At 36.8% G+C, this 18,632-nt stretch overlaps 1 protein-coding gene across 3 annotated transcripts in view; it reads left to right on the top strand.

Moving 5' to 3' along the window:
• The window catches only part of slc12a2 (solute carrier family 12 member 2), an 86,323-nt gene that overhangs the window by 57,056 nt on the left and 10,635 nt on the right, over nt 1-18,632 (top strand). For 2 of the 3 annotated variants that reach the window (XM_067433680.1, XM_067433682.1), the window contains 7 exons: nt 638-778; nt 1,309-1,415; nt 1,862-1,941; nt 4,366-4,488; nt 6,745-6,792; nt 7,139-7,261; nt 18,264-18,375. In XM_067433680.1, coding sequence (XP_067289781.1) covers nt 638-778; nt 1,309-1,415; nt 1,862-1,941; nt 4,366-4,488; nt 6,745-6,792; nt 7,139-7,261; nt 18,264-18,375 — 734 coding nt within the window. The remainder of the gene's footprint in view (nt 1-637; nt 779-1,308; nt 1,416-1,861; nt 1,942-4,365; nt 4,489-6,744; nt 6,793-7,138; nt 7,262-18,263; nt 18,376-18,632) is intronic. The other variant, XM_067433681.1, reaches the window with a different exon arrangement.

Raw genomic sequence — 18,632 nt, 5'->3', positions numbered from 1 at the left:
CTACTGTCCTTTTAGAGCTGCTTTACAGCAGAATCGAACTCTGTTTACATCGTTCATCTTTATTTTTCTTTTTGATAACCGTAAAGCTTCTTTGAAACTGTCTGTATTGCATTAAGCGCTGCAGTACAGAAATAAAGATGACTTAACCATTAACCAAAGGTTCCTGTTGTGTGAATTAAAAGGAACTGTATGTAAGAAATGCATTTCAATTAATCATAAAATGGCCCTGATATGTCACTAGACATTAAGAAATCATGTTAATTTCAAAAACATATCACTGACAACAGTAGTCCGGCCAGGACATTGTCATTTTCAAGCTGTTATTGCAGCCCTCAACTGATATTGATGTTGACATGTTGTGTTTTGGCCTGTGACGCGCCACCCTTCACCTATCTACCAATCACAAAGTCAGTTGTGTTTCGGCATTCGGGTTGCCGCCTCTGCTCTAGTTACCACAGCTGTAGCTATAAATGTTCCTGCTGGATCCTGCAGCCAATCTGGCAACCTCGAGTTGGGGGAGGGGAGAGGGAGACACCGCTCTAGTCATTTGAAAGTTATTGCAGTACCAGTTTTGGCCACAATCTTACATACACTTCCTTTAACTAGTCTCTCTCTTTTTGTTTTTGTGCTCATTCAGAGTTCTCGTCGGCCCAACTTCAAAGAGTTGAACAGTGATATGGTGCGTTACCAGAGGTGGCTCCTCAATAACAACTCCAAGGCATTTTACACACCCGTTGTGGCTGAAGACCTTCGTCAAGGAACTCAGTACCTGCTGCAGGTGTGTGAGATCTGTGTTTTGATTTCAGTTTTTTATTTCTACAAAATTTGTTCAATCTTTATGTATAATCTGCATGTCAAGCCTCACAAAGTTACTGCATTTTTAACTGTAGCATTTTCCTTGGTCAGAAGCTAATTTGCAACAATTGGCCTAAAATCCCTGGCCTTTTTGCTTCCTGCTTAGTGTATTGTTCACGTGACCCCGTAATATGCTCACAGCTGACTTCTGTGTTTTAACCTGTTTTGAAATATTTACTCCTGGTATGTGTGCGTTTGCTGATTTGACCTGCATTATGTGGCCACAATTTGTGTCTCAACCTGGCTTCATGGGGACTTTATCTGCATTATTGGACACACTAACTGTGGCCGTAAATCAAAAAGACTAAATATATATATTCCAAATGTTTTATTAAAAAATACTAATGTTTTAGGGTATGGAAAATGTCGTCAAGCTCAGTATAAAACATTTTTGCCTATGGAAAGACCTAATAATGAGAAGATTACCAAAGTAATCTTGTGTTTGTTTTACAGGCTGCTGGACTGGGTAGATTGAGGCCGAACACTCTGGTGCTTGGTTTCAAAAACGACTGGCGTTTTGGAGATATAAAGGATGTTGAGACCTACATAAACCTAATACAGTGGGTTTAATCTTCTGTTTGAAATCAATCCATTATTTATAATTATCTTCTTGAATTAGTGTGTCATCAGCTTTAACTATGCTAATACAGTAATTTTGGATTTACGGTGGTTTGTTTTCATGAAATCTGGTTATAGCCCAGAGTCATTCACGTGACACAAATTTCTTGAGCTTTTGTTTTTGCTGCAGTAGAGAGAGAAATAGATGCAAAAATGTGCAAAACGGCTTGTCACTGTGGCAGCAGTGCCATCAAAGATACTTTTTGTCATGAATGTGCCTTTCCCCTCTTGTACTTTTAAGGTGCATTTATGTATTTAAAGTGCATGTGCAGCTGATGAATGTCTGGTAGATGTTTATGTGCAAATGCAGCTTTGAAGTAAATGGTCTGGGTCTTCCTCCTGTGAGACATTAACGCTTGTTTGTTTGTGTGTGTGTGTTTGTTTGTAGTGATGCATTTGATTTTCAGTACGGTGTCGTCATTCTCAGACTGCGAGAGGGACTCGATATTTCTCACATTCAAGGCCAAGGTATTGCGCTGTACATTTATTTAAAAGGATAGTTCACCCAAAAATGAAAATGTTATGTTCATCTGCTTACCCCCAGGGCATCCAATATGTAGGTGTGTTTGTTTCTTCACTAGAATACAAATTAAGTATAATGCATGTCAATGAGGTGTAATTATATGGGAGTAAAAAATACATTGACATACAAATCCATATTAAACCCTGTGGCTTGTGGCAACACATTGATGTCTTAAGACACAAAATGATCTGTTTCTGTGACAAACCGAAAATGAATCTCACCTAGTATTCCCCAGCATCATTAAGGTCATGATGATCATCATGAGGAAGGTCAAAATACCAGCATAGATAGATAGATAGATAGATAGATAGATAGATAGATAGATAGATAGATAGATAGATAGATAGATAGATAGATAGATAGATAGATAGATAGATAGATAGATAGATAGATAGATAGATAGATAGATAGATAGATAGAGCTCTTTTTTTCATTAATGTACACACAGCTCTCCATATTGACAGAAATACACTGAATTGTTGCCATTTTGCAGATTTATTAAAAAAGAAAAACTGAAATATCACATGGTCCTAAGTATTCAAACCCTTTGCTCAGTATTTAGTAGAAGCACCCTTTTAATCTAATATAGCCATGAGTCTTTTTGGGAAAGATGCAACAAGTTTTTCACGATTTGGGGATGCCATTTCTCCTTGCAGTTTCTCTCCAGTTCTGTCAGATTGGATGGTAAATCTTGGTGGACAGCCATTTTCAGGTCTCTCCAGAGATGCTCAATTAGGTTTAAGTCAGGGCTCTGGCTGTGCCATTCAAGAACAGTCACAGAGTTGTGAAGCCACTCCTTTGTTATTTTAGCTGTGTGCTTAGGGTCATTGTCTTATTGGAAGGTGAACCTTTGGCCCAGTCTGAGGTCTTGAGCATTCTGGAGAAGGTTTTCATCCAGGATATCCCTGTACTTGGCCACATTCATCTTTCCCTCAATTGCAACCAGTCGTCCTGTCCCTGCAGCTGGAAAACACCCCACAGCATGATGCTGCCACCACCATGCTTCACTGCTGGGACTGTATTGAAACAGGTGATGAGCAGTCCCTGGTTTTCTCCACACATACCGCTTAGAATTAAGGCCAAAAAGTTCTATCTTGGTCTCATCAGACCAGAGAATCTTATTTCTCACCATCTTTGAGTCCTTCAGGTGTTTTGTAGGAAACTCCATGGAGGCTTTAATGTGTCTTGCACTGAGGAGAGGCCTCCGTCTGTCCACTGCCAAAAATACCAGACTGGTGGAGGGCTGCAGTGATGGTTGACTTTCTACAACTTTCTCCCATCTCCCGATTGCATCTCTGGACCTCAGCCTCAGTGATTTTTTTTTTGGGTTCTTTTTTTACCTCTCACCAAGGCTCTTCTCCCCGATAGCTCAGTTTGGCCGGACGACCAGCTCTAGGAAGGGTTCTGGTCGTCCCAAACATTTTCCATTTAAGAATTATGGAGGTCACTGTGCTCTACGGAACCTTAAGTGCAGCAATATCTGTCTCTGAGCTCTTCAGGCAGTTCCTTTGACCTTGTGATTCTCATTTGCTCATGCACTTTGAGCTGTAAGATCTTGTATAGACAGCTGTGTGGCTTTCCTAATAAAGTCCAATCAGTATAATCAAACACAGCTGGACTCAAATGAAGGTGTAGAAACATTTCAAGGATGATCAGAAGAAATGGGCAGCACCTGAGTTAAATATATGAGTGATGAGTGTCACAGCAAAGGGTCTGAATATTTAGGACCATTTATATTCGAGTTTTATTTCTTATAAATCTGCAAAAATGTTTTTTTTTTTTTTGTCAATATGGGGTGCTGTGTGTACAGTAATGAGAATTGTTTTACTTATATTGCCATGAGCCACATGGTTTAATTATGGATTTGTATGTCTGTTTTTAACTCTCATAGAATTACATCCCATTGACATGAATTATACGATCAACGGTTTGAGTTAAAAATCTTATTTTGTGTTTTACTGAAGAAACAAACACCTACATCTTGGATGCCTTGGATTTTGGGTGAACTATCTATTGTAATACATTAACCAGTCACGTCTAAAAAATTAAGCATTATTTTGATTTCTGCTTCTGCTATTGAGTTTTTGTTAAGGCAGTGTCAGTTAGCTTCAGGAGAATGTGTACTCAGCAATTCACTAGCTATGAACTACACAAGTAGAATGTTCATTATTTTCCGACGAATGTAAAGGAAAGTACTTTTTAAAGCCTTTAAAGGACATTGTTGGACATGCATGATAGGCCTTTAGTGTTTGTGTGGATTTAATTGATTAAATTGTCCATGTAATGAGGTCATTTTCTGTTAACTTGGCATTCACGCTAAATTTAAGTTTGCCTTGATCTCAAACCTGAACTTTCCATTGTCTTTAAAGATGATTCTTCAGGTATGAAGGATGTGGTGGTTTCAGTTGACATGAGCAAAGATTCTGATGGAGACTCGTCCAAACCCTCCTCTAAGGCCACCAGTGTTCAGAACAGCCCAGCTGTTCAGAAAGGTTAGCAGCACTTTTTTTCTTGATTTGAAGTTGTACTTCACAGAGTTACATGCATCCTAGAAATAATCTTCTGTTCTGGGAGAAAATTCTGATCGCAGATGACTGTATTTCCCAGGAGTTTTGTAAAATGTTCCTCTTTGGCAGTAGTTGCTCAGAGCAGAAGTCATATGTTGACCTTCTGATCCATCATGTCCATTTGGAGCAAGTTCTCATCAAAAGCATTTCACATCCCAACTCATCCACACACCATGTGTTTTCTGAAATGTCTACCCAATACAACACAACAAACAAACGTTGTTCTCAGAAGTGTCTAGGCTGCGAGTGTTTACACGGCTTGTCATGTTTGTAATTTGTCTATGATAAATTACACGGAGGTCTGAAGTATCGGCCTTCTCAGCACCATCTGACATTGGAGGGCTCTCTGAAGGCTGAGAAAATAGACATAAAAAACAAACATAGCTACAAGGGGCGATCAGCAGGGGTCAAGCAGATGAGAACACTTGAGAAAATTACCAAAATGCCATCTATGAAAGGGTGCTTTCTGCAGATATGCTGTTCATTGACCATTTGCATTGAGGATATTATTAAAGCAGAATTTGGTGACATTTGACCTGTAACCAGTTGTCCATTTGCATGTGTACCATTTTTCCTAAATGTGCATTCACAAAAGTTTTACATCCTCAACGCCTAAAGTGTGTGGTCGACCACACCTAAAATCACACACAAAAAGAATCTCACATAATTTGTCAAAAAACAAGGAAAAAACAATACCGCTTCAATGCAGAACATGCACAAAAATTAAGTAACACCAGGGCTTGACATTAACACCTGCCAACCTGCCAAATGCGGGTAGATTTCAGCTGTGGCGGGTAAGGCAGCCACTCCCACTAGCCACTCAAAGGGTTTTGGATTCAACACTTGTGTCAACCCTTGTGAAGTTCTCGACGCACCATTCTAAATAAACCCGTCTCTTGCGTGATAGCCTGAAATTTTGAATATTCCAATCTAGTATGATCTCTGACCTGTAAGGTTGCAAGAATAATAATCATACACGGTGTGTTAATAGGTTAACAGGAGAACTGGCACCCCGACTGAGTCTGGTTTCTCCCAAGGGGACACTGAAATTATGATCAAAGTTATTCAACTAAATATACAAATAAAATGTATGAATTAGGTTTTATTTAATTTTATAAACTATAATACTGATCTGCCAACATTGCTATGATAAATTAAAATAAGCTGATAACATCACTGTTTTCTCCAGAACGACTGTACAGCCAAATCTAATTTTGTTGCAATATTGTCCTGTTTGACACTGTGAAGCTGCTTTGACACAATCGTGATTGTAAAAGCGCTATATAAATAAAGATGATTGATTGATTGAGGAATACAACTTTTATGAATTTTGAAGCCTAAATGCGGTCACCTGAAGTAAAAAACTAAAGGTAGATTATAAATTAACTACACCTCAGTTGCTCGACTTCAATGTCACCATCACTAAACTTCCGACAACTCTTTCAGTTTTTATGTAAAAACATTTTCCCAGAATGTTTGAGTTGGAATAGTTTATAAAAGCACAATTTTATGATCGTAATGAGGCTATAAAAGCAGACTGCGGTTACCTTCTCGACATGATGGCGCTTAATCTCCCCGACAGCTACTGTCATTCTATTTAGACACTTGTTAGCAACCACCTTTGTCACGACATGTAACTGCTTCAAAAATCACAAGTGGGGCTTGTTCACCACATACCTTATTTCAGCCATTTAACCAAAACAACATACAAAAATCCCCTTGACTTCAGGACCATGGAACCGGAAGTGCTAAAATGCTAACGTGCTTTTATGTTTTGGCCTACAAAGTGATGTCATACCTGTACCTATAGTCCACTGTGAAGGTTATATCAATGTGGGCTCGCAATCAGCACCTCAATCATAATTCACCAAATCGGTGTCACAGACTCACCATGAAAGCTGCTCATGGATATCTGGACAGCAAACAGCATGGCCCTCTTGCTGAACCTGTCAACTCATTTTAAATGAATGTGTGACGTCATCAGTGTGTTTTAATGGATCTGTTAATGATGATGATGATGATGATGATGGCGCTCTTGAGGTTTTCTCAGCAGGTCACCTGCCTCACGCTCATTTAATAAACCGCAGCAGAACAAATGTCTCTTTGTTTGACTGATGCACATGTTTCCCATTGCAGCATTAGCAGACTTTAACCCTCTCGTTTTTTCTAAACATTATCCAGATGAGGATGATGATGGCAAAGCTCACACTCAGCCGCTGTTGAAGAAAGGCAGGATGTTTCTCTCATTCTCATTCTCGGCTCATTCTGTTTCAGACCTGCATGCACTTTTTATTTGCAACATTTTAGGAAACACCGCTTTGAGTGTTTTCTGCTGGTGTGGCCTCTGACCTTCACATCTAGATGTGGTAGTGTGTTTCAGCTCCAATAATGTCCCTTCCTGTCTGTGTTCTAATACTCGGTGTCTTCCTGCAGGGTTACTTCTCTTTCCCACTGAAGAGTTCGCTTCAGTCTCTTTCCTATTCTGTCTGCTTATGAATTAATCTAATCTTTTCACTTGCTATATTATCTTTGTCTCTCTCGATCCGGAGTCTGAGTGTGTGTTTGTGCATTCCAGATAAAAAAAGTCCGACGGTTCCTCTGAATGTAGCTGATCAGCGGCTGTTGGATGCCAGTCAGCAGTTCCAGCAGAAACAAGGGAAGGGGACGGTCGATGTGTGGTGGCTCTTTGATGATGGCGGTGAGTTTAAATACATTTGCAAACTAACAATTGTGATGTATTGTGAAATCTGACATTTGGCCACAATTCGAGTTATTCATATTGAAACAATTCATTGTTTTTCAAAATATGTTGGAAAAACAAATGTAAGGCAATATACAACATAGAGAATATATATATTTTATACTGTATGTGTGTGTGTAGTCTGTGCTTGTACCTCTGCATCTCAGAGACATTTACCTGGTAAATTCACTTTCAATAAGAGGCAACTTTGGCAGGTTAAGTTAATATTATTACTTAACCTGGGAAAGTTGCTTAGCCTTCTTTCTGGAATATCTCCAGGGCTGCCAGTTAGAATAAACGAGATCAAGAGAGACAAGAATATGACCTTTACTTGTCCTGCCACAATTTTTACTGGCTTAGCCACAAAACTTTTTTTTTTTTTTGACCTGCAACTATTTTTTAAAATAATATTTTTAGTTTATGCGCAGTAAGGTGTGTTCAAGAACTGTCTTCATTACTTCAGTGACGGGAATATTCAGATGGGTGCAAAAAAAAAAAAAAACTCTCAGACAGCGCTCAATTACCGAATTGAGAGATATTTTGCTTGAGTAGTTTAAATTCACCTGATCATTCAAACTGATGAGACTTTGTAAAGTAACCTTTGTGAAAAAAAAGTAGTGGACAAGCAGCATTCCGGCAACTGTGCATTTGATGTTGGCCCTGTGCCAGCGAGCTCCTTGCAAATGAAAAGAATGTTTAGAGAAATATTGTACTTTTTTCACTACCTAACTCATTAAAAATATATCAGTAAATTGTAGAGGTGGGTAATTGTACTCAAGTAAAACAAGTACTTATAGAAAAATTTACTCAACGTAAAAGTAAAAATCATTTGAGTAGAAGTTAAAACTTCATTGTTTGAATAGGAGTAAAAAAAAGTATCCAATGAAAAAAATACTCTAGTTTGTTACTAGAGACTTTTTAGTTAGACTAATGTCGTCTTAAATGCCTTTGCTTGGACAGTAAACTAATTTACACACACCTGCAGAAATATTTTGACTATTTTGGAGAACAGATGGAAGAAGATCCGTCCGATTGTTGTTCTAGTTCAGATGTTCAGTAGTGTCATGAACCATTGAAGGTAAATCTGCCGGTTCACTGTATTTTGACATTATATAATAATTACATACACAGCTACATTTGTATTATTAGACAAAGCAAAGGACATGCTATGCTATTCGGGCTACAGATGAAATGCCAGAAATAATGTTTGTCTCCGTTTCTTGCAAATAAATCTAATTATTATAATACTGTACAAATTAAATATCTAAATAATAACAAATAAAAATATATAACTTTAAAAAAAAAAATATATATATATATATATATATATATATATATATATATATATATATATATATATATATATATATATATATATATATATATATATATATATATATATATATATATATATATATATATATATATATATATATATATATATATATATATATATATATATATATATATATAATTTTGTAGTAGTGGTATTGTGGCATAATCTGTTTAGTGGTAAAATGTATCAACTGAATGAATTGAAATCAAATGCCTGTGGGATTGTTAACAGACACTGCATATTTAGACCCAATTTAGACCGTTTTGCCAACTTGGGTGACGAGGAATGCTGCCCAGCGTAACAAAGTATGTTAGAAATATACTTGAGTTAAAGAAACTATTTTTAAATCTACTCTTTAAAGTACAAATCCCCCCTCCCCCGTAAATTGTATTACTGATATTAAAGTATGTGAGGTGCGACTCGTTCATGCTTGGAGGTAAGAGGAAGTTAAGCCAGTGGTTGTTCTGTACACAAGCATCAATGTCTTGAACTTGATGTGGAGAGCTTCTAGCAGCCTGTGAAGTGTTAAGGGCAGCTTGGCTTGTGCAGAAGACCAAACATGAAGCTGAGGTTTGATGGGGCATTCAGGAAGCGTCGGCTTAAAGAGCTTTTCTTCAGTAGTCCAGTCTAGAGATGACAAGAGCCTGTAAGAGTTGTTGAATGCTGGGAAGTGCCAGACAGGGCTTCCTGTTTTACTAGGCAAATCTGTATGACGCATACTGTATTATCGCTTCTTGTCTTCCTTTTCATTTAAGAGCCATTTTAGTACTTTAAAGACAATGTCATGACTTGTTAATTTTCACACGCAGCTGTTACACAGACACATTGTCATGACAGCAGTAAAGTGGCTCTGCAGCATTTCGTTCATACATACAGACAGGTTTGACGTGAGCTCAGATTTGTAAGGCAGCAGTAAAAGTTTTTCCTTCAGCAACTACTCAGAAAAAAGAAACGTCCCCTTTTAGGATACTGTATCTCAAAGCTAATTGTTAAATCCAAATAGTTTTTATATATCTATTGGAAAGAGTTTAAACTAGTGCTGTCAAAATTAGCACATTAAAGGGGTGGTTCGTGTTTTTTTTTTTTTCCAAGGCTTGGAATTGTTTATGGGGTGCAGTATAACATATCTTAAAGGGGGGGTGAAACACTCAGTTTCAGTCAATCTCATGTCAATCTTGAGTACCTATAGAGTAGTATTGCATCCTTCATATCTCCGAAAAGTCTTTAGTTTTATCATATTTATAAAAGAAATATGGGCTGTACCGAGTCTTTCCGGAAAAAACCGAGCGCCTGGAGGCGTATCGTGTGGGCGGAGCTAAAGAATGACAAGCGCGCAAAGCGGTGACGTCCTCATGCGTGGAGAAACCCATCGCTATCTCAGCTAATGCAGATAATGATCCACAATCAAATCTGAGGCTGAAATAAATTGAACAGGAGAAACGGCAACATCAGGATGTCCGTCTCTGTGGTATGTACTGTATTTAGGGGCCTTTGTGTGTCTTTACGCGCAGTTTATGAGGACATGATTTGGTTTATGGACTATTGTATGTGACTAACGTTAACGTTAGACCTTAGAGGTAGCAAGCAAAACGGTTTTGCACGTCAGAGTCAGACTAGTGTTATACAGAACAACAATGGAGTAACCGTTAGTGCATTTGAATGACGAAGCACGCGATCGTATCGTTTACTGATGTTTACTCATGCGACGGTAGCCAATAGCAGAGACATTTGAAGTTGATTTACTCACCGGCTGCTTCCAAGGACCGAACTTTATCGCTGGGACCGCTCTGTCAAAAACACACTTCTTTGGTATGATTTGGTGAAGTCCTGTGACAGCAGTGACCGTGGAAATCCACTTTGCGACGCGACTGAAGCGATGCCTTGAAGCTTCCCGTCATTTCTGCGTTCAAATCGGTTCAAATGCAGCGCTGCCTTCCCGGAATGCTGTGCTGAAGCGTTGAAGTTGCTCGACGTCACCCATAGGAATAAAGTGGAGCTCGGCGCCACATAAGTGTTCACGGACAACTGGATCTGCACCTGAGAGACTGTTTACGCCGTGCATTTCCCCTCTCTCCCTCTACTCACGCGCGCGCGCACCCTACCGGGAGAAGAGCCCGTACAGCCCATACAAGGACCTTCTGCTCTATTTAACGTCAAGTAGACCCATACTCGAAAAAAACTCCCCGAAACTTGTGAGAAACCGGAAGGAGTATTTTTAACACAGAAATACTCCATCAAACGTCCAACATTAGTTTTTGAAACTTTGTCTATGTTTAGGATGGGAATCCAAGTCTTTAACAGTGTAAAAAGCTCAGTATGCATGAAACAGCATTTCACCCCCCCTTTAATACTTTTTTTTTTTTTTTAAGTCATAAAAAAAGCCATATTTTTCTTATATTTTACCTTTATTACACACCGCTGTCTCCACTGTCCTTTTAACAGCTCGTTTGCTTCCTGCTTCTATGAAGCCCATCCCTCCGTAAAACGCAATGGTCTTAGTTTGGTTAGATGGCCAAATGTAGTTTCATGTATTTTTATTGGCTGAAGTTGTCAAAGCACAGGTTGTCCAGAAATGCCACGCCCCTTACCATTACGGGCAGAAGTACATCTGGGGCAGTGTTTATGTTAATAGATGTCACCAACCTGGGAAGAAGCTTGTTGTAGTCCAAACCGGCCGTTATTTTAGGCAATAAACTGCCGTAACTTTAAAAGACAATATCTCTGTTCGCATTGAACTTTCAGTGCTGTAACTTTGCAGATACTGTTTATGCTCAAGCAGCAACATTACACACTAACTAAAGTTAAAAAAGTGAAATCGCATGCAACCACACCTTTAATGCATGTGATTTTGTTCAGTTTATCATGTTAAAAATATTTAGTGCAATAGATGTAGCATCTGTTTTTTTCTATCATTTGGCTTGCGGTTTATATGATCACGCTCTTATTCATGAAAATGCTTTAAAACCATTCCAACGTGGCAAGACAAAAAAACAATGTGCTGAATGTGTTTGTCCTGGGTGCATCTTAAATGACCTCCCTAGTTTCCTAGGTGGTGAATCAGTATATATTGTGTACATGAATGTGGCTGACTCCCTGATTAGTGCCCTGAATATTGAACCAGGGAGCTGATTGAGCTTGTCTGAAAGATTTGTGCTCTTTCATGCTTGAACAATAACACACAGAATTATGCCAAAATGTCATATAAGTAACTTCTTTAAAGTTTATGCCTGTTTTTTGAAAAAAACTAAAGTTCACAAAACTTTTGACTAATGGGTGTTGTTGCCTAGAGCAGAGGTGGAAAGAGTAACAAAATATTCTGTTATGTTACTTCAATGAAATTTTACTTAAGTACAAGTAAAATTACTGGTCTAAAAATTTACTCAAGTAAAAGTAAAAAGTAGCTCATTTAAAATGTACTCAGAGTAAAAGTTACTTAGTTACTTTTTTAACAGTGGGGGTGGGGGACTCTCCCCTGTAGGGTTGTGATAGAATGAGATTTTCACAATATGACAACTATCTCAGAAAAACTCAATTAAACATTTACTGTACCTATTATTAAATGATGGTTATTATCACTTGTTAAAATGATGTTAAATGAATGAAGAAGATTAGTCTTTTTTTTATTTGGTTGAACAAATGCTTTATTATAACAAACTTAAAACCATTTGTTTATTTTGTTTATCAAAATGTCAATAAAACCTGTCTAATAAACTAAATTCAATAAATTATTATGAATTAGATTAACAACTTTTTTTTATCATTAATTCGTAAAAATGTTTAAGAATAATAGAGTCCAAATGTAGTAGACGGAGCAGCTCATTCACAGAGAGAGAACAAGCAGATCATATATTCATATAGCAATGTTTTGTGCTTTAATGTTCACAGACCATGTCGCGATTTGATTTATTTCTAAGGCCTACAGCTTTACATTCGAGTTTTTGTTCATCCACCAGTTTGCGTGTATTACGCCAAATCTACGTTATAATGTAAAGTTAAGTTCATGACTGGATTCCGGGGTTTCCCTCTGCGTCACAGAAATCAATCGGCCTAAGTTAAACATACCTTTATTTGCATAGAGGGATGTGTGCCCGAACATGTTCTATGTGTTTCTTCATTTGCATCCACATTTTGTGCCAATTTGATATCCTCCAGGACAACACCACATTATTTTATTCTATATCCAAAGGAGTTCCATACTAGCCAGGAGTTCACGACGGCGTTTTGCTTTCACCTGGGTCTGCGTCACTGACGTCTGTCTTGTTCGTCTCCATCTGATATTTGCGCGCATGTTCTCTCCCGCGTCCCGCGCCCTCTATTCAATATTAGTCATTTCCGGATCGCGTTTTTTTTCCTCCCCTCTTTGCATTAATGATTTATTTTTACTCAGTAACAGATGTGGTTTAAAATGTAGCGAAGTACAATACTTTAATCAAAATGTACTTAAGTAAAAGTAAAATTACAGATTTTTAAAACTACTTAAAGTAGAAGTACACAGAAAAACTACTCAATTACAGTAACGCGAGTAAATGTAATTCGTTACTTTCCACCTCTGACCTAGAGTTTTTGCTTCAAACTGTGCCTACTCATTCACATAACTTTATTGCATCAAATTTTTTATTTTTAAATCCACTTTTTTTCTTTACATAGCCTGTATAAGAAGCGGTGTGAATGATCATAAATTATGCTGTGATTTACACCTGAGAGAACAAAGGACCACATAATGAGCCGTATAATGAATGAGCCTTTGAGTCATGTATGTGAAAGGGAGCTAAGGAACAGGATGAAAAATATATTTTGTTGTTATTAGAATATTGTTAACAACATATAGTGAGAGCCAAAGGCACATTACAAAAACCTATTAAATTTTAAATTATTAAAACATTTGACGATTCTGTGTTTTTAGCCCGTAGACTTTTGAAAAACTGTAATGTCTTTGCAGTAATAACATTGAGCACTACCAATTATTCAGTTATTCGTATTTACTGAATACTGAATTATGATGAATGTTGTAAGTAAAATATTTGGGATTTAAAACAATAATGTTTTCATAGACTATAAGGTGAATTCAGGATCATTAGTACACTTTTTCCCATAATTTCAATCACAATTTTTTTTTTTTTCTGGATCATTTGATTTTGTAAACTATCTGATACACACAATACTCAAATATTGTTTAGATTTTCTGTTAATTTATGAGATGTGCCATGCAATTCATGAAATTGCTAGCACGAGATGTATATCTATCTCTCTATCTCTCTTCTTCCTCTTCCTCCACCTCCTCCTCCCCCCTTTCGGCTTTTCCCTTCAGGGGTCGCCACAGAGAATCATCTGCCTCCATCTCCATGTACAGCCAAATCTAATTTTGTTGCAGTATTATCCTGTTTGACACTGTGAAGCTGCTTTGACACAATCGTTATTGTAAAAGTGCTATATAAATAAAGTTGATTGATTGATTGATTGATCAATCTAGTCCTATCTCCTGTATCTTCTTCACTCAGACCGACTACCTTCATGTCCTCCTTCACTATATCCATAAACCTCCTCTTTGGTCTTCCTCTTGACCTCCTGTCTGGCAGCTCTAACCTCAGCATCATTTTACCGATATATTCACTCTCCCTCCTCTGAACATGTCCAAACCATCTCAACCTGGCCTCTCTAACTTTGTCTCCAAAACATCACACGTGCTGTGTACTCATTCTTAAACCTGTCCGTCCTCGTCACTCCCAAAGAGAACCTCAACATATATCTCTGCTACCTCTAGCTCTTCCTCCTGTCTTTTCCTCAGTCCAACTTTCCTTTCCAACTGTCTCCAAACCATACAATATCGCTGGTCTCACTACTGTCCTGTACACTTTTCCTTTCATTCTTGCTGGTACTCTTTTATAATATAATATAATATAATATAATATAATATAATATAATATAATATAATATAATATAATATAATATAATATAATATATACAGGGCTTGACATTAACGCTTGTCCAGGACAAGTGGATTTTTTGAAGGGACAAGTGAAAAAGAATTTTACTTGCCCGATGGACAAGAGCCTGTTTAAAACAAAAACAAAAAAACTTGCGAATCACCAAAATGCACGAATGATTGTGCATTAATTTAGTGTAAGTGGCGATCGATAGTGGTGGATAATATATAATGAACTGACGATAACAAGGTCGCGCTGTTGACGCTCGTGCAGCCTCTCGAGGAGAAATTACAACGCTTGAGCGTTTTCCTGAATACCATCACGACTGAAAATGACACTGATTTCATATGACAATGAAACAATTAATTAACATTCACTTACATTTACATTCACTTAAAGTCACTTGCATTTAGATGCAATATTGAGTGCTTTTGTTCTATTTCAGCAGCGAAAATCGTTCACACACCGCAGAACCGTAACTCGTCTCACAGCAACAAGTGTGTTACTGAACGATTCAGTGTTCTAATGAATCGTTTGAATGAACGACTCAATGACTGACTCATTAAGATGGCCACCTGCTGCACCTACTGGAGGTTTAGTTTCATGTTTAAACATACTTTCCAACATTTCTTTTTTTGTCTATTCAAAACTACAAATCTCAAAACATTATTTAATGCAGTTGTTATTTTTCAGTGTAAATTTGATTGTATTGTTAACAGCCCTTATAGTGTCTTAATTTAATTTAATGTATTGATCAAATTTAACAATATAAAATTAAACCTGAAGCATAGCCTATATTTAATAAGATTAGGGGGAAATGCCCTTTTATAAAAGTTAAAAATATCACACATTTAAAATGATTCAATAAAAAAATAAAAATTCACAAATATGCAGATTTAAATATGTCAAAGCTGATTGAACACTGGTGAGAATATTGCTTCAGAATAAATTATAGTTACAACACACACACACACACACACACACACACACACACACACAATATATATAGAAAAACATTTTTTTACTTGGACAAGTGAATGAACGATTTTGAACACATGAACATGCTTAATGTCAAGCCCTGATATATAAATAAATATATATATATATATATAAATATATATATAGATAGATAGATAGATAGATAGATAGATAGATAGATAGATAGATAGATAGATAGATAGATAGATAGATAGATAGATAGATAGATAGATAGATAGATAGATAGATAGATAGATAGATAATATATATATATATAATTTGTTCGATTTATATAGCGCTCTTCAAGACACTCAATCGCTTTACGTTGAAGGAGGGAATCTCCTTATATATATATATATATATATATATATATATATATATATATATATATATATATATATATATATATATATATATATATATATATATATATATATATATATATATATATATATATATATATATATATATATATATATATATATATAATATTTATTTATTTATTTAATCGCAAAGTCATGAGTTAACATGATTAATCGCAATTTAATTGCACATTTGTCACATTTATATTTACATTTATGCATTTGGTAGACGCTTTTATCCAAAATGACTTGCATTGGATTTTTAAGGTACACGTATTACAGTTTTGTCAGTTCTTGCTTTCCCTGGGAATTGAACCCAAGACCTTGGCATTGCTAGCGCCACGCTCTACTGCTTGTAGACAAAATGTACAAATATGCATGCTTTATGCAAATGTACGTTTATTATAAGTGGACCAATACCCAGAGCATGAATACTAGACATGTATCAGAGGTCACCAGTACCAATTCAGAACAAGTTAGTTCAGATCGGGGCACAGTTCGTATGAAAACTTGTTAATGTGAAAGCTGTCATGCAGACATGGAGCGCACCAGTACCACACCATACCTGGAGGAGGTTGTAACGAGTAGGAATATATTTTTGCCCCTTTAAGACTGAACCTCCTTTCTGTACGCAAGATCATCACCCTTATTTAGTAAACGACTAAGGCAGTATCGTCAATTTTTGTACCCAACAGGATGGCCGACTATGCTGAAAAGCAGTATAAGATGTGAATAAAAGGGGAGCTAAAACTTTGCCCTGAGGTGCTCCAGTATTAGTTAAAATGGTATCAGAAAGATTATTACCAAGCTTTACAAACTGTGGCCATGATAAGAGGTAATCTAAAATCCAGAAGATAGGTGTACTGTGCAATTTAAAGTCAATTAATTTGTTGGCTAGAATATATGGCTGTATAGTGTTAAAAGCACTTGAAACTACTGCCAGCTCTGTTAGGATCACGTTTTATTTTTCAAGATGACTATAAATATTATGGACCATAAAAAGTAAAGCATTCTACCCCAACACCCTTCCTAAATGCAAATTGCAAAGGGGCCTGAAAAACAGGCAACTGCCTAGTCAGGTGATCCAAAACAACCCGCTCAAAACGCTTCATAATGTGTAAAGTCAGGGCAATAGGCCTCAGATTAGCAAGGTTGTTGTTGGATACCTTTGCTTTTTTAGGAATGGGAACAAGGCATGATGTTTTGCACATAACGGGTCATTCATTTTCATCACAGAACAATGGTAAAGGTAAAATTGTTGCTTTAATAAGGAGCTATTCTATATTTATTATTTATGCAGTGCAGACAGTTTGATATCTTATTCAATTTCTGTATATTTGGAAGGCCACGGGTAAATATGACATTTATTATCATGGGTTTATGTGAAGTTTGTTTTAAGTTTGCTTAAAATTGATATAGCTTTTAATTATACTGTAATGTTGAATGTCTATGTTTAAAAAAACATACATCAGTAGCAGTTTTAGTATTAGTGATGCTAGCCTTCATAAAAAATATGCCATTACAATAACTATTTCCAATATAGAGTATTTAAGTTGTTTCTACATTAATTTTGGAGAGTAACACTGAAATTATGAATGCAGATGTTTTTAATTAATTACAGAAAAATGTGTAATTTTAAAAAATAAAAAATAAATTATCGATTGACAGCACTAGTTTAAACAGCGCTTGATCATGCATCAATGGACCATAACCAGTATTTGCAGATGCACCTGTGAAACTGTCCTTAAGACACTAACAGTATACAGATGGGAGACAATTAATGTCACAATTACAGTAGCTTGGGACAATAAAGAGACCTTTCTACTGGCACTGAAAGATCACCAGTGTCCCTGATCACCTGTGTGAAGCTGCCATAATCCTGCTGCAAGAGGCGTAAGGACTGCCGGTGTGAATATTGCAATAAACCGCAGTATCAGTAATGCAAGGCGTCGAAACTGAGCTACAGGGAAGACAGAAAGAAAGCTGATTGTCATCACAGTGCCAAACCATGTGTCTCTCCAAAAATTTTTTTTTGAGAACTTGCAAGTGTTTTAGAGTGAGAGTGGAGTAACATCTCACAAGAAGAGCTGGCAGATCTGCTGCCGTCCAAGAGAACAAGATTCACTGTAGGGCTTAAGGCAGCTTCTGGAAACACCAGATGCTGATATTCCACTTATTTTCGTCAAATATCTGTGAAATTAGTTTGTTCTTGAATCTTTTTAATGTTCATAACTTATTCACATGTTAGGACATTTGCTGGGAATAAAAGTGTAATTTGTACTAATACAACTAATACTTCCTCTACACAATAGAGATTAAACTTCTTCTAACAGTAATCTTGTGTAATTGTTCTGTGTCAGGTCTGACTCTGCTGATCCCCTATCTGATTGCCAACAAGAAGAAATGGAAGGACTGTAAGATCCGTGTGTTCATCGGTGGGAAGATCAACAGGATCGACCATGACCGCAGAGCGTGCGTACATTTCAAACACCCACACGCACACACGTATATGTATATATATATATATACATTGAGGAAAATGCGTATTTGAACACCCTGCTATTTTGCAAGTTCTCCCACTTGGAAATCATGGAGGGGTCGGAAATTGTCATCGTAGGTGCATGTCCACTGTAAGAGACATAATCTAAAAAAAAGAATATCCAGAAATCACTTTTTTTATTTTATTTTTTTATATAACTATTTATTTGTATGATGCAGCTGCCAATAAG

The sequence above is a fragment of the Pseudorasbora parva genome, chromosome 23, assembly GCF_024679245.1.
Source record: "Pseudorasbora parva isolate DD20220531a chromosome 23, ASM2467924v1, whole genome shotgun sequence".
NCBI lineage: Eukaryota > Metazoa > Chordata > Actinopteri > Cypriniformes > Gobionidae > Pseudorasbora > Pseudorasbora parva.
This window is presented reverse-complemented; position numbering and strand designations above follow the sequence as displayed.